Source organism: Telmatherina bonti (genome assembly GCF_933228915.1).
Source record: "Telmatherina bonti genome assembly, chromosome: 17".
NCBI classification, from domain to species: Eukaryota; Metazoa; Chordata; class Actinopteri; order Atheriniformes; family Telmatherinidae; genus Telmatherina; species Telmatherina bonti.
The window spans coordinates 12,682,122-12,702,598 of NC_136615.1; the positions used below are offsets into that span (position 1 = coordinate 12,682,122).

The 20,477-nt window shown below is 37.2% G+C and overlaps 1 protein-coding gene across 1 annotated transcript; it reads right to left on the minus strand.

Moving 5' to 3' along the window:
• Nucleotides 1-13: 13 nt before the first annotated feature.
• On the minus strand, nt 14-15,420 carry agpat2 (1-acylglycerol-3-phosphate O-acyltransferase 2 (lysophosphatidic acid acyltransferase, beta); the record flags this gene model as incomplete). The annotated part of the gene is made up of 6 exons (XM_079256285.1): nt 14-171; nt 270-342; nt 1,560-1,655; nt 1,765-1,940; nt 7,554-7,687; nt 15,245-15,420. 6 exons carry the CDS (start codon nt 15,418-15,420, stop codon nt 14-16), a joined length of 813 nt encoding a protein of 270 aa, XP_079112411.1.
• Nucleotides 15,421-20,477: the final 5,057 nt, after the last annotated feature.

A 20,477-nucleotide genomic window follows, 5' to 3' on the forward strand; every position in this document is an offset into this window, starting at 1 on the left:
CAATGGCAAATGTTCAGTGCCTTGTGGGCCCGTTGCTCTGGGTTACGGAGTCAGAGATGTCCAGGAAAGCCGAGCGCATCAGGTTGAAGGATTTGTCAGACAGAGATGATATGTCTTCCGATGTCATCCCCTTTGTGTCAATCTTTGGAAGGATCTTCAATCTGATGGTCCCTGCAGACGCAAAGATCTCTAACATCAGAAATCTGCATATAGCAATTAAAAGAAAAAGAAAAAAAGCAGAAACAATGACTAAAATCCAGCCGGGATACCTGATTTGAACTGCTTTTCTTTCCGAAGGTAGAAGCTGCTGTAAGAGGAAAATACGACTGGTATGATGGGAACCTGAAAGAGAAGACAAAAAGCAATAAAGCCACCTCTGAAGGCAGCTCCTTCCTCTTTTCCTCTGTTTTCTAGGCGAGTTAAATGATAAGAAAGAGATTTTCGACAGTGGCAAAGTTACATTCTCTCAGCGTGTCTCCAGCAATCTCAGTCTCCTCTGCTACAACTAATAGAGGCCGAGCTGCTCTCTCGAGGCCCCGAGTGGCCCTTCAACGGCACAGGCTGAGCCAAACGTGTCTCCCCCTGGGGGCTGTCCTGCTTCCACTCAATCTGGCTGGCTGACTACAAATGGAAAGGCTACACTACAACTCAGCAGAAGCAAACACGGAGCCCCGAACAGTCTCAAGTGTAAAGCAAAGCCAACAGGGAAAACTACAACATAGACTCAAGTCAGAGGTGCTTGCACATCAACATGTTTGAGTTATTTTTCCAACATAAGCAGACTCCCCCACTGGAGACCCACTATAGAAATAGTTACACATCTGCTAATGAGGAGCAATAAGGTTTGTATTTTTGCAGCCTCTCGGCTCTGATGCAAACCTGAGCCAAAATGATTTCAATCTTTAGAAGCTGGGAAAAGTGGGCTCATACACAACATAGTTTCCTAGGGTGAACAAAGTTGTGGTTTCTGGCCAGATTTTACTCAACAATTTCTTCCTTTTTTCCCCCTTAAATTAATTTATTCCACCTGTCTGACCCTGAATCTGTGCTATGAAACATCAACTGTGAAACAGAGACCTCCCACATGCATGCATGCAGAGATAAAGCTCATAAATGCACACAACAGAGCTGTGAATTACTCTGCAGTCGCTCCACGTTGAGAGCTGTGTCCACAATCTCCTCTAATAATTTAAGGTAAGGAGTTATTTCATGCGTAATACTGTATGGAAAACAAATGAGAGGGGCTCAAAAACAAGACTCAAAGCAAAGTGCCTTTCATTTGGGGAAATGAATAACTTGGTCCTGCAGCACATAAGGCTGCTAGCTCCCTCGTGTGTCTAGAAGCAGCACAGTACTAGCCCCTCACTCTTTTGGGAAAGTTTGCAGAAGTTTCCTTGAACACAGCCAGAGTCACATAAACTTTCACTTGGGGTCGGCTGAATGAACAGGATGAAGGTGTGCTTCAACTTAATTCACCAACAGAGTATATGGACAGGACAGCCGAGCCTCATATGAACACACCATGTCAGGTGAAATCCAAGGACATCAAATGTACTCACTTGTGCCTGAACAGCCAGGTGGAAAGCACCTTTTTTGAAGGGCAGCAGGTCACCTCTCTGGTTACGCGTTCCCTCTGGGAACACCCACAGTCGGATCTATTGAGGTCAAAAGAAGGAGCAGGGATTTAATCATTCCACATGATTTCTCTAAAACAGCACCTCAAATCAAAGATGTGACCCCTTTTAGACTGAAGCGGTTGCTTACCTGCTCATCCAGCATGGTTTTAGCAGCATCAGCCATGACGCTTTTGGCATCGCTGGTCTTCTTGCGGTTGATGAAGACGATGCCGCCCAGCCAGCAGATGAGGCCCACCGTGCCAGCGTAGACTAACTCCTTCTTTGCAATCATGGTGCAGCGGTCAGGTAATATCTCCATCAGGCCTGGGACATGAGAGAAAAGAAGTTTTCTCTTCAAGCACTGAAACACTTAACCTGTTCTTGATAAGGCCCATTTTTCTGGCCTCCTGTCTGAACTGACAAATAAATGAAGTATATCTTCACAACTACAAGGTCTTTATGTATAATCCTGGTTTTAAAAGAAAAGCGGAGACGTGTCAGATTATTAGGGAATGTGTGTTACAGCAGATGATTAAAATAGTTATCGCCTCCAGAAACAAAGAAACCACATTAGTTTCAGGAAGTAGTAAAGTCATGCTTGATGAGTACATGTGGAAAAGCAGAAGCTAAAAAAGGGAACTTGTGCAGTTTTCATTTTAATAGAGGTGTTATGAAGGTAAACCCTCCCTTCATCCTAACGGAAACTACCAGGGCCTTCAGGATTCATTTCAAACTACAGAATTGTAGGACTAGCACAGTTTTTTGAGGTGGATTACAACTTTTGACCACAAAACAGTAAAATGAAATCAGTAAAGCAGACTTTTAGTCCCACAGTGATGAGACGGGTGTCTTTGTAATGAACTGTCTCTGCTTCCATATGACACCCTGTTTGTATGGTTTGCCTGAAGTAGAGAAGTTAGCAGAAGCTAAATGAAGTGGACGATGACGTTTTAGTGTTTGTGATGTTCCAATGAAACTATTTAGAGCTTGAACTGTGTGTGTTTTTCTTTTGGTTGAAAAGAACCAAAAGAAAAACACACAGGTAGCCCTTTGGCTGAGCCCTGTTATTTTGGTATGCTACATGCTAGCATAAGTGCTTCCTAGCATGTGAAAAGATCTTCTGTACAGCACATCTTTATGTTGCTCTCTGAACAGGGAACCCCAGTCAACATGCACTTAAAGACACACATTTGAACAAACCAGTCAGTCGTGTCTTATTGAATGGTTTGGGAGCAATAAAAATCTGTTGATTCTCACCAGTATGGTGTCTACAAAGGGGTTTGTTAAAGCCCAATTCAGTATGTACAGCAACACCAGTGACTAGTCAAGTGTTTCAAGTTTGAAATGAGCTTTGACCTTCCCTTTTTTATCTGCTTGATTGCATGAGATAGAAAGTCTGTTGACAGAACAGATTCTCCCTTTATTGGTGGGAGTTATCGTATTTTATCAGCCTCTGTGCATCGAGTGATGTCCAAACAACACAGAGAAATGAGCTGAATTTACGTCACTTGATCAAATGATAACAGCTGCAGCTCAGGAAGAAGAGTCGGTCGCTTAAATTTCCCCAGACGACAAGTTTAAATGTTCTTGAACCAAACAGTGAAACCCACGTTCCCTCTGTCAATCTAATAAAATACAGTAGTACGTAACACTTAACTAGGAAGTGTTGGTCAAGTGTAAATGAATGGATGAATGTAGCTTCTAGTGGCGGTCAACAGAACTACACAAAAAGTTTATTAGGGTAGGAATTAGAGTCATAAAAAATGATTCAAAAATAAATAAATAAATAAAACGGGATTTTTTGCTTAACAATTTTAAAATTTATACTTTTGTTAAAAACCAATTTTTTAAATAAGTTAAAAACATTCCATCATAAAAAATTTCTAATCTTTATTGTTTTTTATTGATCTTTTTACTTGTCTGCATTATAGCAGCAGAATGATGTTCTGGCTACTGCTTTGTTTTTTTTCCTGAAATTGAAATGAATTGAAATTAAGAAAAATGACAAGCAAAAAAAGATTTATACATGTCACAGTTTAAATCGAATCGGCCCCATTAATTTCTCAGTTCTTTCTAGCTTATAGAGGAATGAAGCTACTTGGGAAATTAGCACATTTTGTTCCTCAAGTGTGATGATTATGAAATGAAAATCTGTTTGAATTGAGGAATGATTCTAAATCGAATAGTCGACCCAAAAATCAGAATCGAATTGAATCGTGACTTCTTAGATTCACACCCGGAAACATTTATAAATACAGAGTACAGTGAGTTCCAAACAATGTCATCACGTCAACTCCAAAAAACAGCCATTAATTGCCGGATGTAGCAGTTGACATGGTAACGTGGATGCCAACTCGGCCTCATGCTGAGTTTTCTCAGTGCTAATTAGATGCCTGGCTCTCCTCCTGCTGTCACTACCCTGGCCTTGATCCTGTCCTCATCACTCACCGGTACAGAGAAACACTTCTGTGACAGAAAGAAAGAGAAAAGAGAAAAAGACACACCTCTGCTTTATTACTCTCCACCACACTGAGATTTAGGGACTGAGACAAACGTGAAAGGTCATTCAAAATGACAACAACAGCAAAAAATTAAAAAAACAAAAACACAAGCTGAAACAAGAACCAAAAGCTTTTAATGACATACTCTGGTGAAGCAATTTCCAGATTTAGATGTTAGGAAATAAAATCCGAAACAGGTGGAGGTGTTTTATTGGAATAACTGCTGATTCCAACCTCTCTGATCTTCAAAGCCCAATCAAACCAACTTTTAAAGAGTCTGTGGCTGCACAGTGATCTGCAGCACTCTGAGTGTCAGCACATAGCTGGAATGCAGCATCCGTAAATGTGCCCTAGTTAAGCACGATGCTGTCTTAACATGCACAAGCAGGATAAGCAGTTGTTACTTAAACAAGTATGAGTTTGAAAATGATATACGTCCCGATTGCTGGTTCAGATGCTAAATCTGGCTTTCCGATCTGCCTGTTTAACACTGCACTGCTACAGTTTGGTGGCAGATCTAAAACAGACCTTGACTAATGGCCAGTGTACACATTATCTGGCTGAACTGCATTCCTGCTTTGTTATTTTTATGTTCCTGCTCTTAAATGAGGAGACAAGCATGAAATTCAACCAGTGCAAATAAAGTGCAGTATTGACGAGGCAGCTGAGATGAGGATAACGTTATTTCATTGTCATAAAATTGTTATATTGAAGAAACCACAATTAAATACAAGGTTTAAAACATGATATATTTAAAAGGCATAATGAGGGTTGTACTCTTGCAACATCCTAATTAGTCTCTAGCAAACAGAGTTCCAGTAAAAGAAAAAGCTGAAATGTCAGCAAATACACTGTAACTGAGTTATAAATTAAGCTGCTTCAAAACAACACCCCTGTGCTGAAATTGTAGCAGAGCTGCAAGAAAGCTGGAGTGCAGCTGCAGTGAAATGCAACATAATAAGACCAACAGAAAAAGCAAATAACAGATCTAAATGAAATTTGATGTAATGATGTTGATTTCACTCTAAAAAAAACAAACAAAAAAAAAACATGTCACTTTAAGCTACTGGCAAGGCTTTTACGCAAAAGCTCATTAACCCTACAGTGCAAAACACTCAGGTCAACAGCCAGCTGTTTGTCATCTAGACAGCGAAGGGATGGTGTGAGGGTGTGAGCCTATCCAGGTCAACAGCCACTGACTGACTGTACAGTCCAGCTCAGTCAAGTAACTTTATATATAATCTGCTTCTCTTGGCCAGATTCTGTGGAAAATATCTACAATTATACCAGTTCCTAAAACTAGCAGACCAAGAAAACTGTATGAATTCAGGCTTGTTGCTGTAACATCTCCTCTTTCAGAAGAAAGTAATTTGCAATGAGATGCTTTCAGCCTGTCTATTAGATTATTTAAAGTTTGCTTACCAGGCAGGTAAAAGCTTGCATGGTGCTAGGATTTTTATTTTTGAGTGGACAAGTATCTTAAAACTCCAACGTCCCACACAAGACTTTTTTTTTTTTTTTTTTTTTACTGATTTTTATTCAGTCAGAAGCATCCTCACATTAAATTCTTGCTTCTAATTTTAAACTTCTAAATTAAATCTTTTCTTCAATCTTACATTTTTAACTGAATAAAGTCAGCATGGTTTTGTGAAGGGGCACTTGTCAGGGCTGGATCCTGTCAAGACTGTGCGCTCTCTCCCTTGTTTTATATTGTGTACAAACAACTGCAGGGCCTCCTATAAAGGAAGTCATTTTGTCAAATTCACAGAAGACACTATCCTGTTAAAATTGCTTCAAGGTCATGGAGTTTTGTCAACATTTGTTAAATGATGTGACAGCACATTTTAACATTCCAAATTTGTCACATTTTAACGTTCAAAGCATTTATTTCTTTTAAACCATGTCCGAAGCATGTCATCAAATCCATCTGCACTGGCTTGACTAGTGTGGTATTGGTTGCGGTATCGGTACACTTTTATTAATACCAAGTACGAGTACACACACATGGTATTGAGCCGATACCGATACAGATACTGATATCGGTATCGGTGCATCCCTAGTTGGAATGTGCTCCAAGTCAGGCTAAGAGTGTTCGGAACCTTGTGTAGAAACTGGGTAGAAAACCAGAGACATTGTGTTGTACCTGAGGCCTGTACTAAGAAGCGAGGTTAACATAACCTGGATATCTCTTCAGTACCTGGGTTGACTCATCCAGATATTGACGATCTAGAGAAGCTACGAAGCCGGTTATCAACCAGTAAATCAACCCAAGGTTTTCCAATCAACATCAATGCATGCTCAAATAAAAAGGGGTGGTGTTTGCAGCCTTGGACATACCACGAACAGAGAGAAACCTAGTACAGCATCCTACTTCACCATGGAGAAGCAGACAATTATTGTTTAGAAATAACAATTTAAAACACGTCGTCCAGGCCAAAGGCAACACTGCAACAGCCAGGAAGGAGCCCTGACAGAATACACGCTGTAAATGACTGTACTCTGTATTACTTCATTACAGTTCAGACGTTTTGGAAAAAGCTTCCTCAGTTCCTTCCTTTCATATTTCATTTTAAGTTGAGTAATGATGTCAGTACTTAAACCAGAAGGTGATTAAATGCAAAGACCTGAACACCTAATCAACACCTCCTTGTTTCTCTTAACTCTCATGGTTATTTCCATTCCCCACCTAGTGGGGTCTGCATGGAGAACAAAGGAGCAGAAAATAAATAATACATGCTGGCCCTATTAAGCAGTAGCAGCTTGTCTATTTAATGGGAGAGAAGATTCACTGTGTTAACAGTCAGGTCCACAATCAGAACTCCCAGCTGTCAGAGCTTAATGGTACAATTCTTAAACCTGTGTCTCCTGCAGAGCACAGCACTGCTGGTTGCCCTTCCAGTTAAAAAAAAAAAAAAAAAGTACAAAACTGAGCGTGTCAATTTCATTATTCGACAGCTCAGAGCATTTTCACTTTTTTTTCCCCCTTGATGCTGCAATTCTGTTCTCAACTCAAGTTTCTGAAGATTAGTAAAGGAAAAAAAGCTGCCATCTGAGAGGCCATCTCGGTTTATCCTTCATTTCTAACAGCAAAAAACATTCAGCCTGTGTTTAAAACACATTAGCTGGACTGCTTTTCTTTAACTCTTAACATTGTTTCAGATTTACATTCAATCTAAAACCAATGACAATTTAATATACTCAAAAATATTCAACATAGGTGACAATGGTGACTGTCACTCAGTTTAAGGTTCTACACAAACCGGGTTGGCAAAGTATGAGATGTGTGTTTAGTAACAATTGCTTTTTAGTTTACAGGATACAAATACAATCCCCTAAATTATTTGCGCTAAATAAAATGATAATTGTGTTCAAATCTGTAATCCAAATTGTTATCAATCTCACATGTTTATGCTAAGAAAGATATTGCAATACCCACCCAAAACATCCAGGGAGCTCTGATGGTTGGAAATGATGACATAGGGACCTTCCGTCTGCAGATGTTCCCAACCACTTACTTCAAATCGAAGACCCAGCAAGTATTTGACATGGCGAACCATGGAGCGGATGATCCTGGAGAGGAGGAAGAGAGATTACCGGTAATTACAGTGCTGAGAAAGTGTGGGTTTGTTTTCACAGATATGCAAAGCTCTCAGTTAATTTGATGGGAGTTAAATGTACCAATGCCATGTTTGAATTCAGAGACAGATGGTTTTCTGGAGTGATTTACCATAATGATGAACTGGAATATGTATACATTACTCCCAACATGAACTGCTTACATTAACAGACAGGCATGCACGCCTTCTGTGGCCTCCAATTTAAATTAAGATCTGTTTTACAGACAAATCCATCATTGCATAAACAAAGGAACACCCTGGTCCAAAACTCTCATTAACAGCACCAGAACCCCGCTTTGAAATACTGGAGCAAATTGTGGAGTGTATATAACCAGATGGCCATGAAAATATTGCAGCACATATATAATCAGATATCTATAATTCTACTTTAAATGAGACAAATCAATCAGCTTTACCTTATATATATATATATATATGGAAAAAAAAAAGAAGATGTACATCTGGTGGTTTAATGATGTTTTACATCAACATCAGCGCTTGGTGTTTATGAGATGTAGCAGTAATTAAAGAATTGCCTGTGGTTGGTTTAATGCTCTAATAAGCTTTCAGAAACAATGTCTTACCATCTGCTTGCCTGCCTGCGTCTCACACTAAACACGTGGCACATGCCAGTGGTTGCAACGTATTACTGAGAAAAATGAGGGACAGTAGTAGGGAAACAGAAAAAGTATCGGTAGTAATTCACTGTAAAAACACGCATAAGACGTAGGACTTCACTCTCCATTTTTAGCCATTTTACTTCCCAACTAACTGCTTAATGAAAACATTTTATAATACTTTAACATCAAAGATAAAAAAATTAAGCTAATTTAATTTGGTTAACTTTGACATTAACAAATTTAAAGTTGTATAATTTGGTAAACTTTGACATTTAAGTTAACAAATTTAAACAACTTTAAGACTTTTATCCACCATGCAGTTTTAAACCTGAACAGAATCACTTAAAAACTGCAGCAACTACTAGAAACGTACACTTTCATTCAAGCAGTTGATACAGAGCTCTCATCTATGCTCTAAAGTGGAGTTTCTCAACCTTTTTGCAACACAGTACCCCTTTTAAAATAATTTTTCAGCCAAGTACCCCTTAACCACTGCAAAGTACATTTAAGAAAAAACATGAAATACAGCACTTCGTCATTTGTGTTTGGTTTATTAAACTTGAACCATGTTTTGCACATCTCTACTACGCTTCAACTAGGATTTCATTGTTTGCGTTGTCAAGGCAACACTGACTGACAGACATGATTTGGCTCGTAAGGGATGGGGTTCAATTCATGTCGGAATGTGGAATTTTGGGAGGAATAAAATGGTGCACATCTAAATGTAAATTCAGTACATGAAAGTACACTTACATTTACTGAAATATATTAAATATTTATAAAAATATTTTATTTTATTTAAGGATGTTTTAAAGAAAACATAAAAAGATCAACGTTTTCAAGAAATTTCATGTACCCCCTGGAATGCCTTGAAGTACCCCTTGCAGTACATGTACCCCTATTTGAGAAACAGTGCTCTGAAGAATTGTTGAATAAATAAATATATAAATAACAACAAGACTAAACATAACAAAAATAAATAAATAAACTAAATAAAAACTAAAATAAATACAGCCTCCCATGAATTAAGTTAGCATTTTAACCTACAATGCTTTTATGTATGGAAGATGAATGTAGTTAAAGGGAAAAAAGGGGGTAAAAAAGCACACACACACACACACACACACACACACACACACACACACACACACACACACACACACACACACACACACACCATGTTTTGACCTCAGAGTAAACATTTCTTCACAAAAGACACCTCCAGTTTACACCCTCTGTCAAAGTTTCATACGTTGACCTTTATACAAACACAAATGATAGCACTTCTGTGAAGTCTGAAATCTGTGAAGATTTAATAATTTGAAATCTAACTTGTCAAGGAAAACTTTCAGGGTTGTTAAAGACAGCAGGCACACAAAAAATCTTTGGTCATATTGTTTTGGTTTTTTTTTTTTCTTTTAGTTCCAAATCATCTTTTACCATGGTACAAGGTAATTGCCAATTGTCAGTAAATATGTAGGTATAAAAATACATTTCTAAACAAGAGGAAAAATGTTTCAAATGATAACCCTAGCAACCAAAAACATATTTAATGTCTGTTTCGCATGGAATTCATCAGAATTTGTTAAATGTCCCTTTTTATCCAACAAGCATAAAACATTTACTTTGTCTCAACACTAGTCCTGACAACTTCTAGGCCAATCTGGATCAGAATTTTTATTATTATTACTATTATTGTTGTTTTTGCTCAGGCTAAAAGTTTCTTTTAGCAACTGAATCAAATTTGTACAGTTTTATTAACATGAAATCAATCAATTTGTGTTTAATTGGCATGCATATAAACAATGGAATTATATGAAAATAAATAAATATATGCATTTCATACAATAGGACATGCATTGTTGTGAATGCAAACCATCCATATCCTGGCTTCTGTTGCATTAACTTGAATGGTCCTACTTCTCCACACGGTCACTTCTTCAACCTCTGGCAGAAAAGTCAGCTTTTTAAAAATCAGCTTTTATCACTACACCAACAACAGAGTTTGCTTTCACATTTTTTACCCAAAAAATATAGGTTTGTAAACTTGGAAGTAAAAGTCATTAATGTTACATGATATTTGAGCAGTTTCATCTTGAAACATAAAATTTACAAGCCGAAAGCAGAATGTCAATAGACCAAAACATGTTTTCTATGGCATCTTCTACTGGAATGTCATTACCATTATAACTATAATTGCAAATCTAAGGTACAACTATAAAAACTATATGCTGTCACATTGCTTTTCCCTAAATGGGTCTAAAAATACAAACAAGTTGAAGATCTTCTCTGTTTTGTTTTCTGTTTCTGGGAATAACTCAGCCACATCCAGCCGCCATTCTGGTTTTTTGACACATACATTCATTACACAGCAGTTGAGTTCAACACATTTTGCATATGTGAAGTCAAATTAGCCTCATCTGAATTATAAAAAACAAAAAACTTCCAGCTTCATCGCATTGTAGATAAATGCCCTGCTTCTCTGTGCCTGGGGGATAGAAGCAGATGACAAACTTGTAGTACTGAACTGTAACAGGCTGTTTTTTTTTTTGTTTTTTTTTTTAAATAAGATTTTTTACAGGTTCTTCATCAAATAAGATCTTTCATTTTATAGTAGATAACATGATATGAAAAATCATGAGCACCTCCCAAATGTTTTACTTGAAGCAGAATTTGCTACAATGTTGGGAAAATATAAAGGAATACTGCAAATGAAATTAGTCTACTAACTGTATCAGTTTACTGTGTTGATTTTTCTATTGTCAACTTTACCCTAATATCACTTGAATGCCTGTAAGAAAGTAAGCAAAGCCACAGAGAGCCCATCATCCATCTTCCCTTCCTCTTATCTCGGTTCCCCATCATGATCAGATGGCTAATATCACCATATTGCCAGCTTGGAGCGGATAACGAAGTGAAAAAGCAGTGAGAGCTTCTCCAATTCCTTGTGCCAGGAGCATACTGCTAACTAAATGACATGAAGTGCAGTTATCCTGCAGCTGCACACAGGAAGTCAGGTAACTCACAGCCAAATGGAACAACGATGTAAGGTAGCATCAAATGTTAACCAACATGGCTACAAAGACTGCGTTCTTCATCTGAATCACGTTTTCCGGTCTGCCTCAGCTAATGACATCAAGATATAGGAATCTCTATTCCTTCAAGGACTGTGGCAACTAAATACCCACATAACTCAGGACATACAGTAACAATGCACACAGCTAAACATAGATGCTCGACTCCAATTGATCTGTTGCTGTTGTGATCATGTTTCATGGTCAGCGTATTGTGTAGTAACACAGAAACGGATTCTCGACATAGACTGTACATATGAAAGATACATGTAGCTACAAGGCTGAAGAGATGGAGTAAGATATCTGCCACTTACTTCCCATCTGAGCTGTTTTCAGAGTCAGTTTGGAGCCCATGCCCCCAAAGTAAAACTACTTTCTGTTTTGACTGCCATGGAACAGGCTCCCAGTCAGGAAACCTGGCATTGCACCAGAAGAATAAACTCTTTGGTCAGAGGCTGGGGGTTTATTATTTATGGCAGAAAAATTTAGAAACAAAAAGGAAAAAAAAAAAAATCGAATGCGTCAGTAAGTCTTATCCACAAGAAAATTACAAAAACACAGCTTAAACATACATGAAGTTGAGACAACAGTTTATAGTTTTATGGCCACGTGACTGGTGTACACACTCATGTCAACCAGCACTGCCCAGCAACTTAAACAAACACTACACTGTAGATATTCACACCACGTCTCTTTTACATTAGATTATGGTCTGTTTGGGTAAACATTGCGCAGTTAAGCAAATTAGAGAATAAATAAAACAAAAGCAACATGTTACAAAATTATAAATATGCTCAAACTCCTGACTGTCTTCTATTGCACATATAAAACTACTAACTACTACCAACTACTCTTAAGTACTTCTATTACCACCATAACAAACTTTAATTTTTTCCATAAAAAAACAAAAAAAAAACAAAAAACAAACAAAAAACTTCCACACAAACCATTTGGAGTACATCTAATACCATCATCCTTGCAAATACAAGCTCTACTAGTTTAGTTAATTGTGAATTTGGAATATTTAAATGATTTTAACAAAGATTTTTTATTAATTATTTAAGTTGCTGGCCAGTTTATTGATGTCAATCATGAATATCACCAAACATTGCTAATATAAACTCTAAAATCCTTTAACCTTTTTTTTTTTTATACATGAACCTTTTTATTGGAAATTAAAATCTTTCCAAAAACCGCTTTATACTTTTAGTGCATTGTGAACTTAAATTCATTGTTTATCTACTTAGACTCCAAACTGGTGTTAGAATGAGATTCCCAACTTATATATGACTATATTTACTGTTGTAATATTAAGGAAAATTAAGCATTCATTGCCCAGTTTAGAGAAATGTCTTATAAAAAGAATCATGAGATCAACTTTGACCTTTAATCCATAGTGTAATCTTCAGGGTATCTTTCAACACATTTACAGTGATAAAACACTTAGTCAAGTAAAAAATTCAGAGTTGCAACAACTGTCTGTTGCAGCAACACCAAGTTTAAAGGGAGTTAAATTACCTTGGCTGAATTATTTTATTACCAATTTACTAAGCTTTTATACTTGTGTTAATTTCATCATCAGTCTGTAGGAACCTTTGATCTTGCAGTGTGTGATCACAATTAGATAAGAGCAAAACTCAGACCTTTCATCCCTAAAACTACTACACCAACAAAAAGAAATGTAGCATTATAAAACTTGTTTGGCTTATTCACAAGCTGAAAGTTGTACAGTTGAGGGCAAGGATCAGCTGAGAGTGACAGAGATAATTATCATTACACTTCAGAAAGGAAGGAAAAGGTTACCCGAGACGGATGGACTATGAACCAAAGAACAAGTTCAACCTCTGCGATATCCTTGATGTTTCATCAAAAAATGACTATCAGCTCTTAAAGAGGCAAAATGGAATCAATCTAAGGTTGGCAGGGAAACTTTAAAGTTGAACAAGCTGGGTCATCTTAATCCCACGTTTCTGCTGTTCAGATATCCCAACCTTCATCACACATCCTTCAGACTGTCGCCGCAAAATCCTGTACTGTGCATCCCACTGTTTTCCTCTGTCATATGGTTGAGTCTTTTTCACTCCTGTGATTTTTCTATTTCTAAGTATTATAGGAAATTATGTACATTAAATGAATTATCTTTCAGAAGTACACAGTAGTCTACGGTTTAAATAAGAGGAAACATACCTGTAACCCCTTGGTATAAGTGGGGAAAAAAGCACAAAAGCAAAGATAAAAGCATACATACAGTAAATATAACTGATAAAAAATTTATATCTAGCAGGAGTGTTTCAAAAAATATAAAATCAATCTTTATTTTAATTTGGGTTTCATGGATCTTTTTGACTGAACACACACAAGCTGGTTGTGGCCCTGCAGTTTACAAGTTCCTCTAAGTCAGCTGCGAAGTCAGCAGTCAACCCCAGAATTTAAGCTTTTGTGTGACAGTAAATGCCTGTGACAGACTCCTCTGTCCTGATGAATCACTGAGCCCTTTCTGCTAGGCCTGGCAAGTCTGTAAAACACACATCCATGAAAAAGAAAAGGTCTTTTCACTCTCTGTTTAAGGTCTAACCCCGATTTAGTCGCTTTGTCGCAGTCAACAGGTCCAGATAACCTTTGAGCTGACAGGATGGTACACCGGTGCAACATAACACCGCCAACACGGCTAACATGACTGGGAAATAGTTATTCCTAGTGCACCTAGGCTCTGAGGTCTGCTGTTGCAACTGACAGGGCTACTGTCAGCAGATCAGGTCCACATGAGGTTGCACAGAGGAGATGAGCCTCATAACTATTCAGTAACCCAATTCTAATCAGAGGAAACTTGCCAACTGGCATCTGTCTCTTCAAGGTAATTACTGGATTGCAGTCATTTGTGTGCAGCAATCCATCCTCACTGAGAAGACTTAACAATCACAACAGAAAGCCCCCTGCAGCACACTGGACACAAATAAAGGGGGTACCACATTTCGACCTTACCAGCTATCAGTTGACCTGGTCACATTTGTCTGCCGTATAAATAAAACACACATCTTGATAGGGGAAATGACAAGAGAATGATATTCTTCAGAACCTTTTCTATCCTAAACTTAACTATGTTAATGAATTTTAAGAGTTATGGTTGCAAACATGCAAACTTCAGAGAACAACACATTTTAATAATCAGCGCTATCTATTTAGAAAACATGGTAAAACAGCAATTTCAGAATGCAATGCTTAATTGCATATTTGATCTGTACAGTTATGCCTTCAGGTATCCCCCTAAAACTAAGTAAAAATGAGATACATCGTTTCAAATTAGTACTAAGGATATTTAAATAGCACAGAATTTATTGTTTCTTTGGGGAAAAAAAAACAGTTTTTCAATAGACAGACTGATGTACTCACTCAATATAAGTTAAATTACTGGAAAGAGTCTAGCAGAGATTATTGCAGAAGACATAAACAAGACAATTACTGTTTACCCACGTTAACATGAACGTGTCAAACCAGTGTTAGCAACATGAGCTAACATTAACGTCTCCCTAGTGCCAATGTGTCAACAGGGCTAATGTAGCATATGCATTATTAAAAATGCTTTCAATATTTTCCTTTTTGTTTTTTATTTGTTTCTAAAAATGATTCCATACCTGTTCAATATAAAATTGCCACTGATGTTACAGCGTGTTAATGTCACCATTAGTATCTGTCAAATGAAATCTGCTTGCCAGCCCAGCCTGAACCTTTAATATCAACAACTGCCGATGCTAGCCCGCTAACATGCTAACCACGGCTAGCTGTCAGACGGCGCTTCAAGCGACATTTCAAACTCACCTCATATTTTCAATGTCTCTGCCTCCGCTTTTTAGTAAACACATGGGGATCCCCAGCATGGCCAAGAGCATCATCCATGCCACGTAGAAGAACTTTTTGAAATAAAAAACAAACGTGCTGCTGGTCCACATCAGGAATGGAACCAGCAGCAGCGGCACCATCCACAGCACATCCATAGCGGTGCACGGGGGGGAAAAACTCGCAGCCAGCGACAACACTCGTGGGTCAGATGAGGAAGCTGTTAGCATGCAAGCCAGCTACGGTGCTAAGGGAAAGGGACGCGCCGCGATCCTGACAAACATTACACTGTTGGATGAAATATCCCTTGTATGCGCCCTGGTGATCGCGGTGCTTGATCGTGGCTGCACGAAATGAACATGCAGCGGCGCTCATCTGTTGCTAAATGGCATCATGAGGTGGAGCAACGTCGTCATCGGTTGTGTGTGTGTGTGCTTTTTTCCCCCCTATTTCCGGTGGCTTCACTGCCACTGTGTCAGATGTCACCAGTTAGACCAGTGTTTCTCAAATCCAGTCCTCAGGCCCCACTGCCTTGCATGTTTAAGACATGTCCCTCCTCCAAAGCACTTGAGTCAGATTATTGAAGTTCCTTATCAAGTTCTTTGCAGCCTGTTAAGGAGTCCTTTATTTTATTCAGGTGTGTTAAGGTAGGGTTGCCTATAAAACATGCAGGGCAGGGGGGAAACACTGAGTTAGACCTTTATTTACAGCTCGAATGGGACTGGTTTACGCAAAGGTGCCATATGGGGGAGATAGTTAGGGAGATTCTAAGGGCCCCACGACTAGATAGGGGTCCAAAAAGAAAATATATAAGACAATATATAGCACTAATATAAACTGATAAACCATTTATATCAAAATAACTTAGTTAGATGTATGCACTGTGATTTAACCCTTCATAGGGCACTCAAAGAAATACCTTGAAATTAGAAATTTTAACCTAAAACTGTCTTCCTGGTGTGTACCAAGACTTCCATTCTCTTGTTACATTAACAAAAAAAAAATAGCTTCATGCTGAATATGAAAGAAAACTGTTAAAAAAAATAGTCACACGGCCCTAGATCTTTATTATTCCCATGAAAAGATTTTTTTTTCTTTTAATCAGCTTGAAGTAATTGAAGCAAAAATGATAATCTAAAATTTGCAATCAAGTGGTGGGGTATATGCCATTGTCTTTCACAGGGCCCAAATGTCCCTGGATTTACGGATGACTAGGTCGCAAAATACTTACTTTTAGTTGTTTTATTAACATTTTCTCAAAACTTTATTTAGCTACTTGTATGTTAACACATACGCTTATCTAACTCTGTTGTAATTTGTTTATGGGAACTCACTCTCTCTCCAAGGGGTTATCCTCAGTATAAAACCAGTTTGAAGGCAGATTAAAACATGTGTAACTGGATTAGTGGTGATAATCCAATCCTTTGCGATAATCTGCCACTGTCCAGTAGCCCTGACAATTAAGTTTCAGTCATGTTGAAGGGCTCTGTTAGACATGATTTAGAAGATTACAGTCAGTAAGTCCTTAATCTTTATGTAATATGTGTAATATATTTCAGATTTCTTCTCTCAGCCATCTCCACATAAAGCAAACCTGATCAATTTATCATGCCCAGAATTGACCCTTTGTCATTCCACACAGCATATCACCATATAAAACAATACTTAGTGGCCGTCCACTAATGTACAGATCTATATGAATTTTATTAGATGTAGATTGAGCCACCTCAGAAGTTATAATTTTGACCCTTTTTGAAGAATTTCAAAGCTTTTAGTGGGTGAAAACCATTAAATTCCTACTGCATGAACACACAAAGTCAACATCAAGTTGGGAAAGTTTGCCTTTGAACTGGTATGGCATAATGATGCTTAAAAGGGAGTACAAGTCAATAAAAGTAGTCATGAGTAAAATCTTCAAACATTCAATTGTAGCATTTATTTATGGTGAAAGCAGCTGTCGACAACATTTTCCAAAGTGAAGGAAGAAGAAGTGGCCACCATCACATGGATCTGACTTCCATACTGTGTCTGTCCAGTCCTGGAGGAGCACAGTGAATACATTCATTGGGTTTATCATGGTGTGTCATTTGCTGTATTTTTGTATCTTAACATGACGCTGGTAATTCCACAGAAAAAGAAATATACTTGAGATACTGAGTAATGTTACCTGCAAATGTATTCTGGTATGTTATATTGTTAGTTTTATGGGTGTGTTTGAAAGAAAACTGGGTTGATTTATGCTGATGGATAGGTATGTGTATGTTTAGCAAATGTTGGTCTTCATTCTGTGTTTATGTACTTATTTTTATGATTTCCCAAAAACATGAAAGGTGAAGGATTATTTTAGGTAAAATTAATAAGTGATGTAGCATCAGAAATGATCTGATCCATAATTATTTATACAAACACTACAGAGGTTGCAGAGATTCAAGACTCTACGCTACTAGAAAAAATACAGTAAAATGAAAAATAGAATAAAAAAATTAAATGAGGAAAATGCAGAAAGCAAAACGTTTCAGAGAAACTAATGTTTTTTGTGTGGAATGTTGTGTATTTATACCCCACTACCCCACTGTTGTTGTGCTTTGGGGGTAAAAGGTTTTAATGTTGTGTTTTGGCTGGTTTTATTCTTTCTTTGCATCTTGGGGTCATTTTCACACAGCCTGTACATTAATGAGAATTTCCAAATCCACATAACTAACTATTCATTTATTCTTCAAAACTCTGAGTTGGATGTCAGTAGCAAACAATTTATCTAATGTTTGTTGTCCCTTCATATCTGTGTATGAGCCATGAAACATTCAAGTTAAACATCAAACTAACATTCCAGTGCATATAAATTTCTGTGGTATGGGAAAATCTTGACCCACAAGGTCATGTCAGATTCATCAAACCAATACAACTTGCTGAACTAAAAGGTCAAAGTAACAACAGTTTATCTGGTTATCATGTCAGTAAGAAGAAAGGAGATAAATATCCAGTGCCAAGATGCCTTTGATGAAGGATATTATGTTCAGATAGATTTTCCGATCTCTGTGAAAGACTTTATGCAGTAATAATGCCATGGTCATTTGAGTTCCTTAAAACAGCATCCATGAGTTTGTCACTTGCACAAACAGAGCTTGTGCACCCCCTGCTGGTCAACAAAGAAATTTCAAGAATGATGTTTACACATTGTATCTTGGCATCATAGACTGTCACAAAATTCATTTAAATATATGTGAACAGAGTAACAGATCTTTAAAAAGTAAAAAGTGGAGATGCTTTCAATCATATATTAAAAAGAGAAATCAGTCAACATGTCAGAGCTCACATTTTCCAAAAAAGTTCTAAGAAAGTTTAAAAAAGAAGAAAAAAATCTAAACAGCTGCCAAAATTGTTTCAAAGTGCTGATGAAGTAGTTTTGATGCCTGTTTTGTTTTTGTTCTGTTTGTTTGTTTTTGCCTATTTCACTATTCCAAGCCCTTCTGGGTTTTTTTTGGTTTTTTTTTTTGTGCTAAATAGAGGTACCCAAACGATTGCATACCAGAGTGCATTTTGTTTTATTTTATTTATCAGGGACGATGTACAATGGTTGCATACAAACCTACATGAAGAGCAGCTGGCAGTTAATAATGAAACAACTAAATAGCAGTGGAAGAAACATGATAAGTAAAAGTTCTAAAAATGAGATAATTGCAATTTATGAACAGTGGTTTACAAATATGCAATTTGTGGTGAAAGACCACAACAAAACACATATTGGAAGGCTGAAGCAAGTCTGCCTACTGAGATGTTGCACAGCCATTTAGTAGTTTTTAAACAATACCCCTTAAATCATGTCCACTCAAATCCAGTGAAGGGTTTTCAAGCTTTAAACTTTACATGTGAATTAAAAAAGATGACAATGTAATGCATAAAAAAAATACAGAAGAGACCAAAGCATATTTCATTTTGCATTTTGGTGTATATTCAAGATAAATTATGCTTTTGTAAAGGGATTCTGCAAATAAAAAGGCAAGACCTTGCATTCATCAGAGATTTAAAAATAAAAAAAGGAAAATATCAAAGTATTTGATAGTAGCTTTGAGATCTAATTTTGGAAACCATTAGGCTGATGTCTTAAATTGTTCAACTTCTCTGCCAAAGAGATTATGTTTTACCCGGCGTTGTGCTTGTTTGTTTGTTTATGTTCAAGATAACTCAAAAAGTTATGGACAGATTTTCAGGAGTTGTTGGAAATGTGAAAAGAAAGAATTTATTTAATTTTGGTGGTCATCCGGATCACTGTTTAGATCCAGAAATCTTTTAAAACTGTGGCCCTTAGCGGAGGTTTGCGCTCACCCAGAGCATTTAGTTATGATAAAGAAGTCTAAATGGGTATGATTGCCCACATTCTCAAAAGAATCTATTTAAAATATCTAGCATGGCTTTTTTTGTGGAAACATTTTACCTATTTTACTCAGATAGTTCACCATGTGGTTACATTGAAATACTGTCATTATGTCTTTCTTTCACACAAAGTGTCACAAAAATACAAAACGTTGCCCTTTCCCCAACAAAAGTAAGTAATCCTTGTAAAATAGTCTAGTCATATGCCCCATGAGTTAAATACGTTATGGGAGTTAGGTCTCAACATGATGATCTCATCTTTCAAAGAAATGGCCTCTGTAAATTTCATGAAACTGCTGTGTTTCTATGTACTGCCACTAGATGGCGGTGCTTTTCTAGCTGTAACATTGCTTGGAAAAAATACTTCTTTTTTTCTTTTGCACCATAAATTTAAAATGAAATGGCTGCACTTTACGTGATTAATAAAAAACAAAAAACAAAAACGAAAGTAATTCTAACATCAATCGATTTCTAAGTTACAGTTAATATGGTTATTTTGTAGCTGACAGTTGGCTAAACATATGTTTACTGCAACAGGTGTCTCAGGAAACTAACCATGTGAAAGTGAGCCAATATCCACAGACAGCTATGACGTTCATCTGAAATGTTTCAGAAGTTAATTTGTCTAACAGACAATGCAGTGTATGACAAATTAAAGAGACAATGCAGTATATATAGCCTGATAGATTAGCTTTGACGATAAAGTTAGTTTTTCCTTATAGAAAAAAAAAGAAGAAAAAGAAGCAAGTAAGGGGTGTTTGGCTTTTTTTTTTCTTTTTTCTTTTTTTTTTTTTTTTTTAAAGGAGATTTAAAAAAAACTCAGCTCCAAGGTTGGGATCAGTTT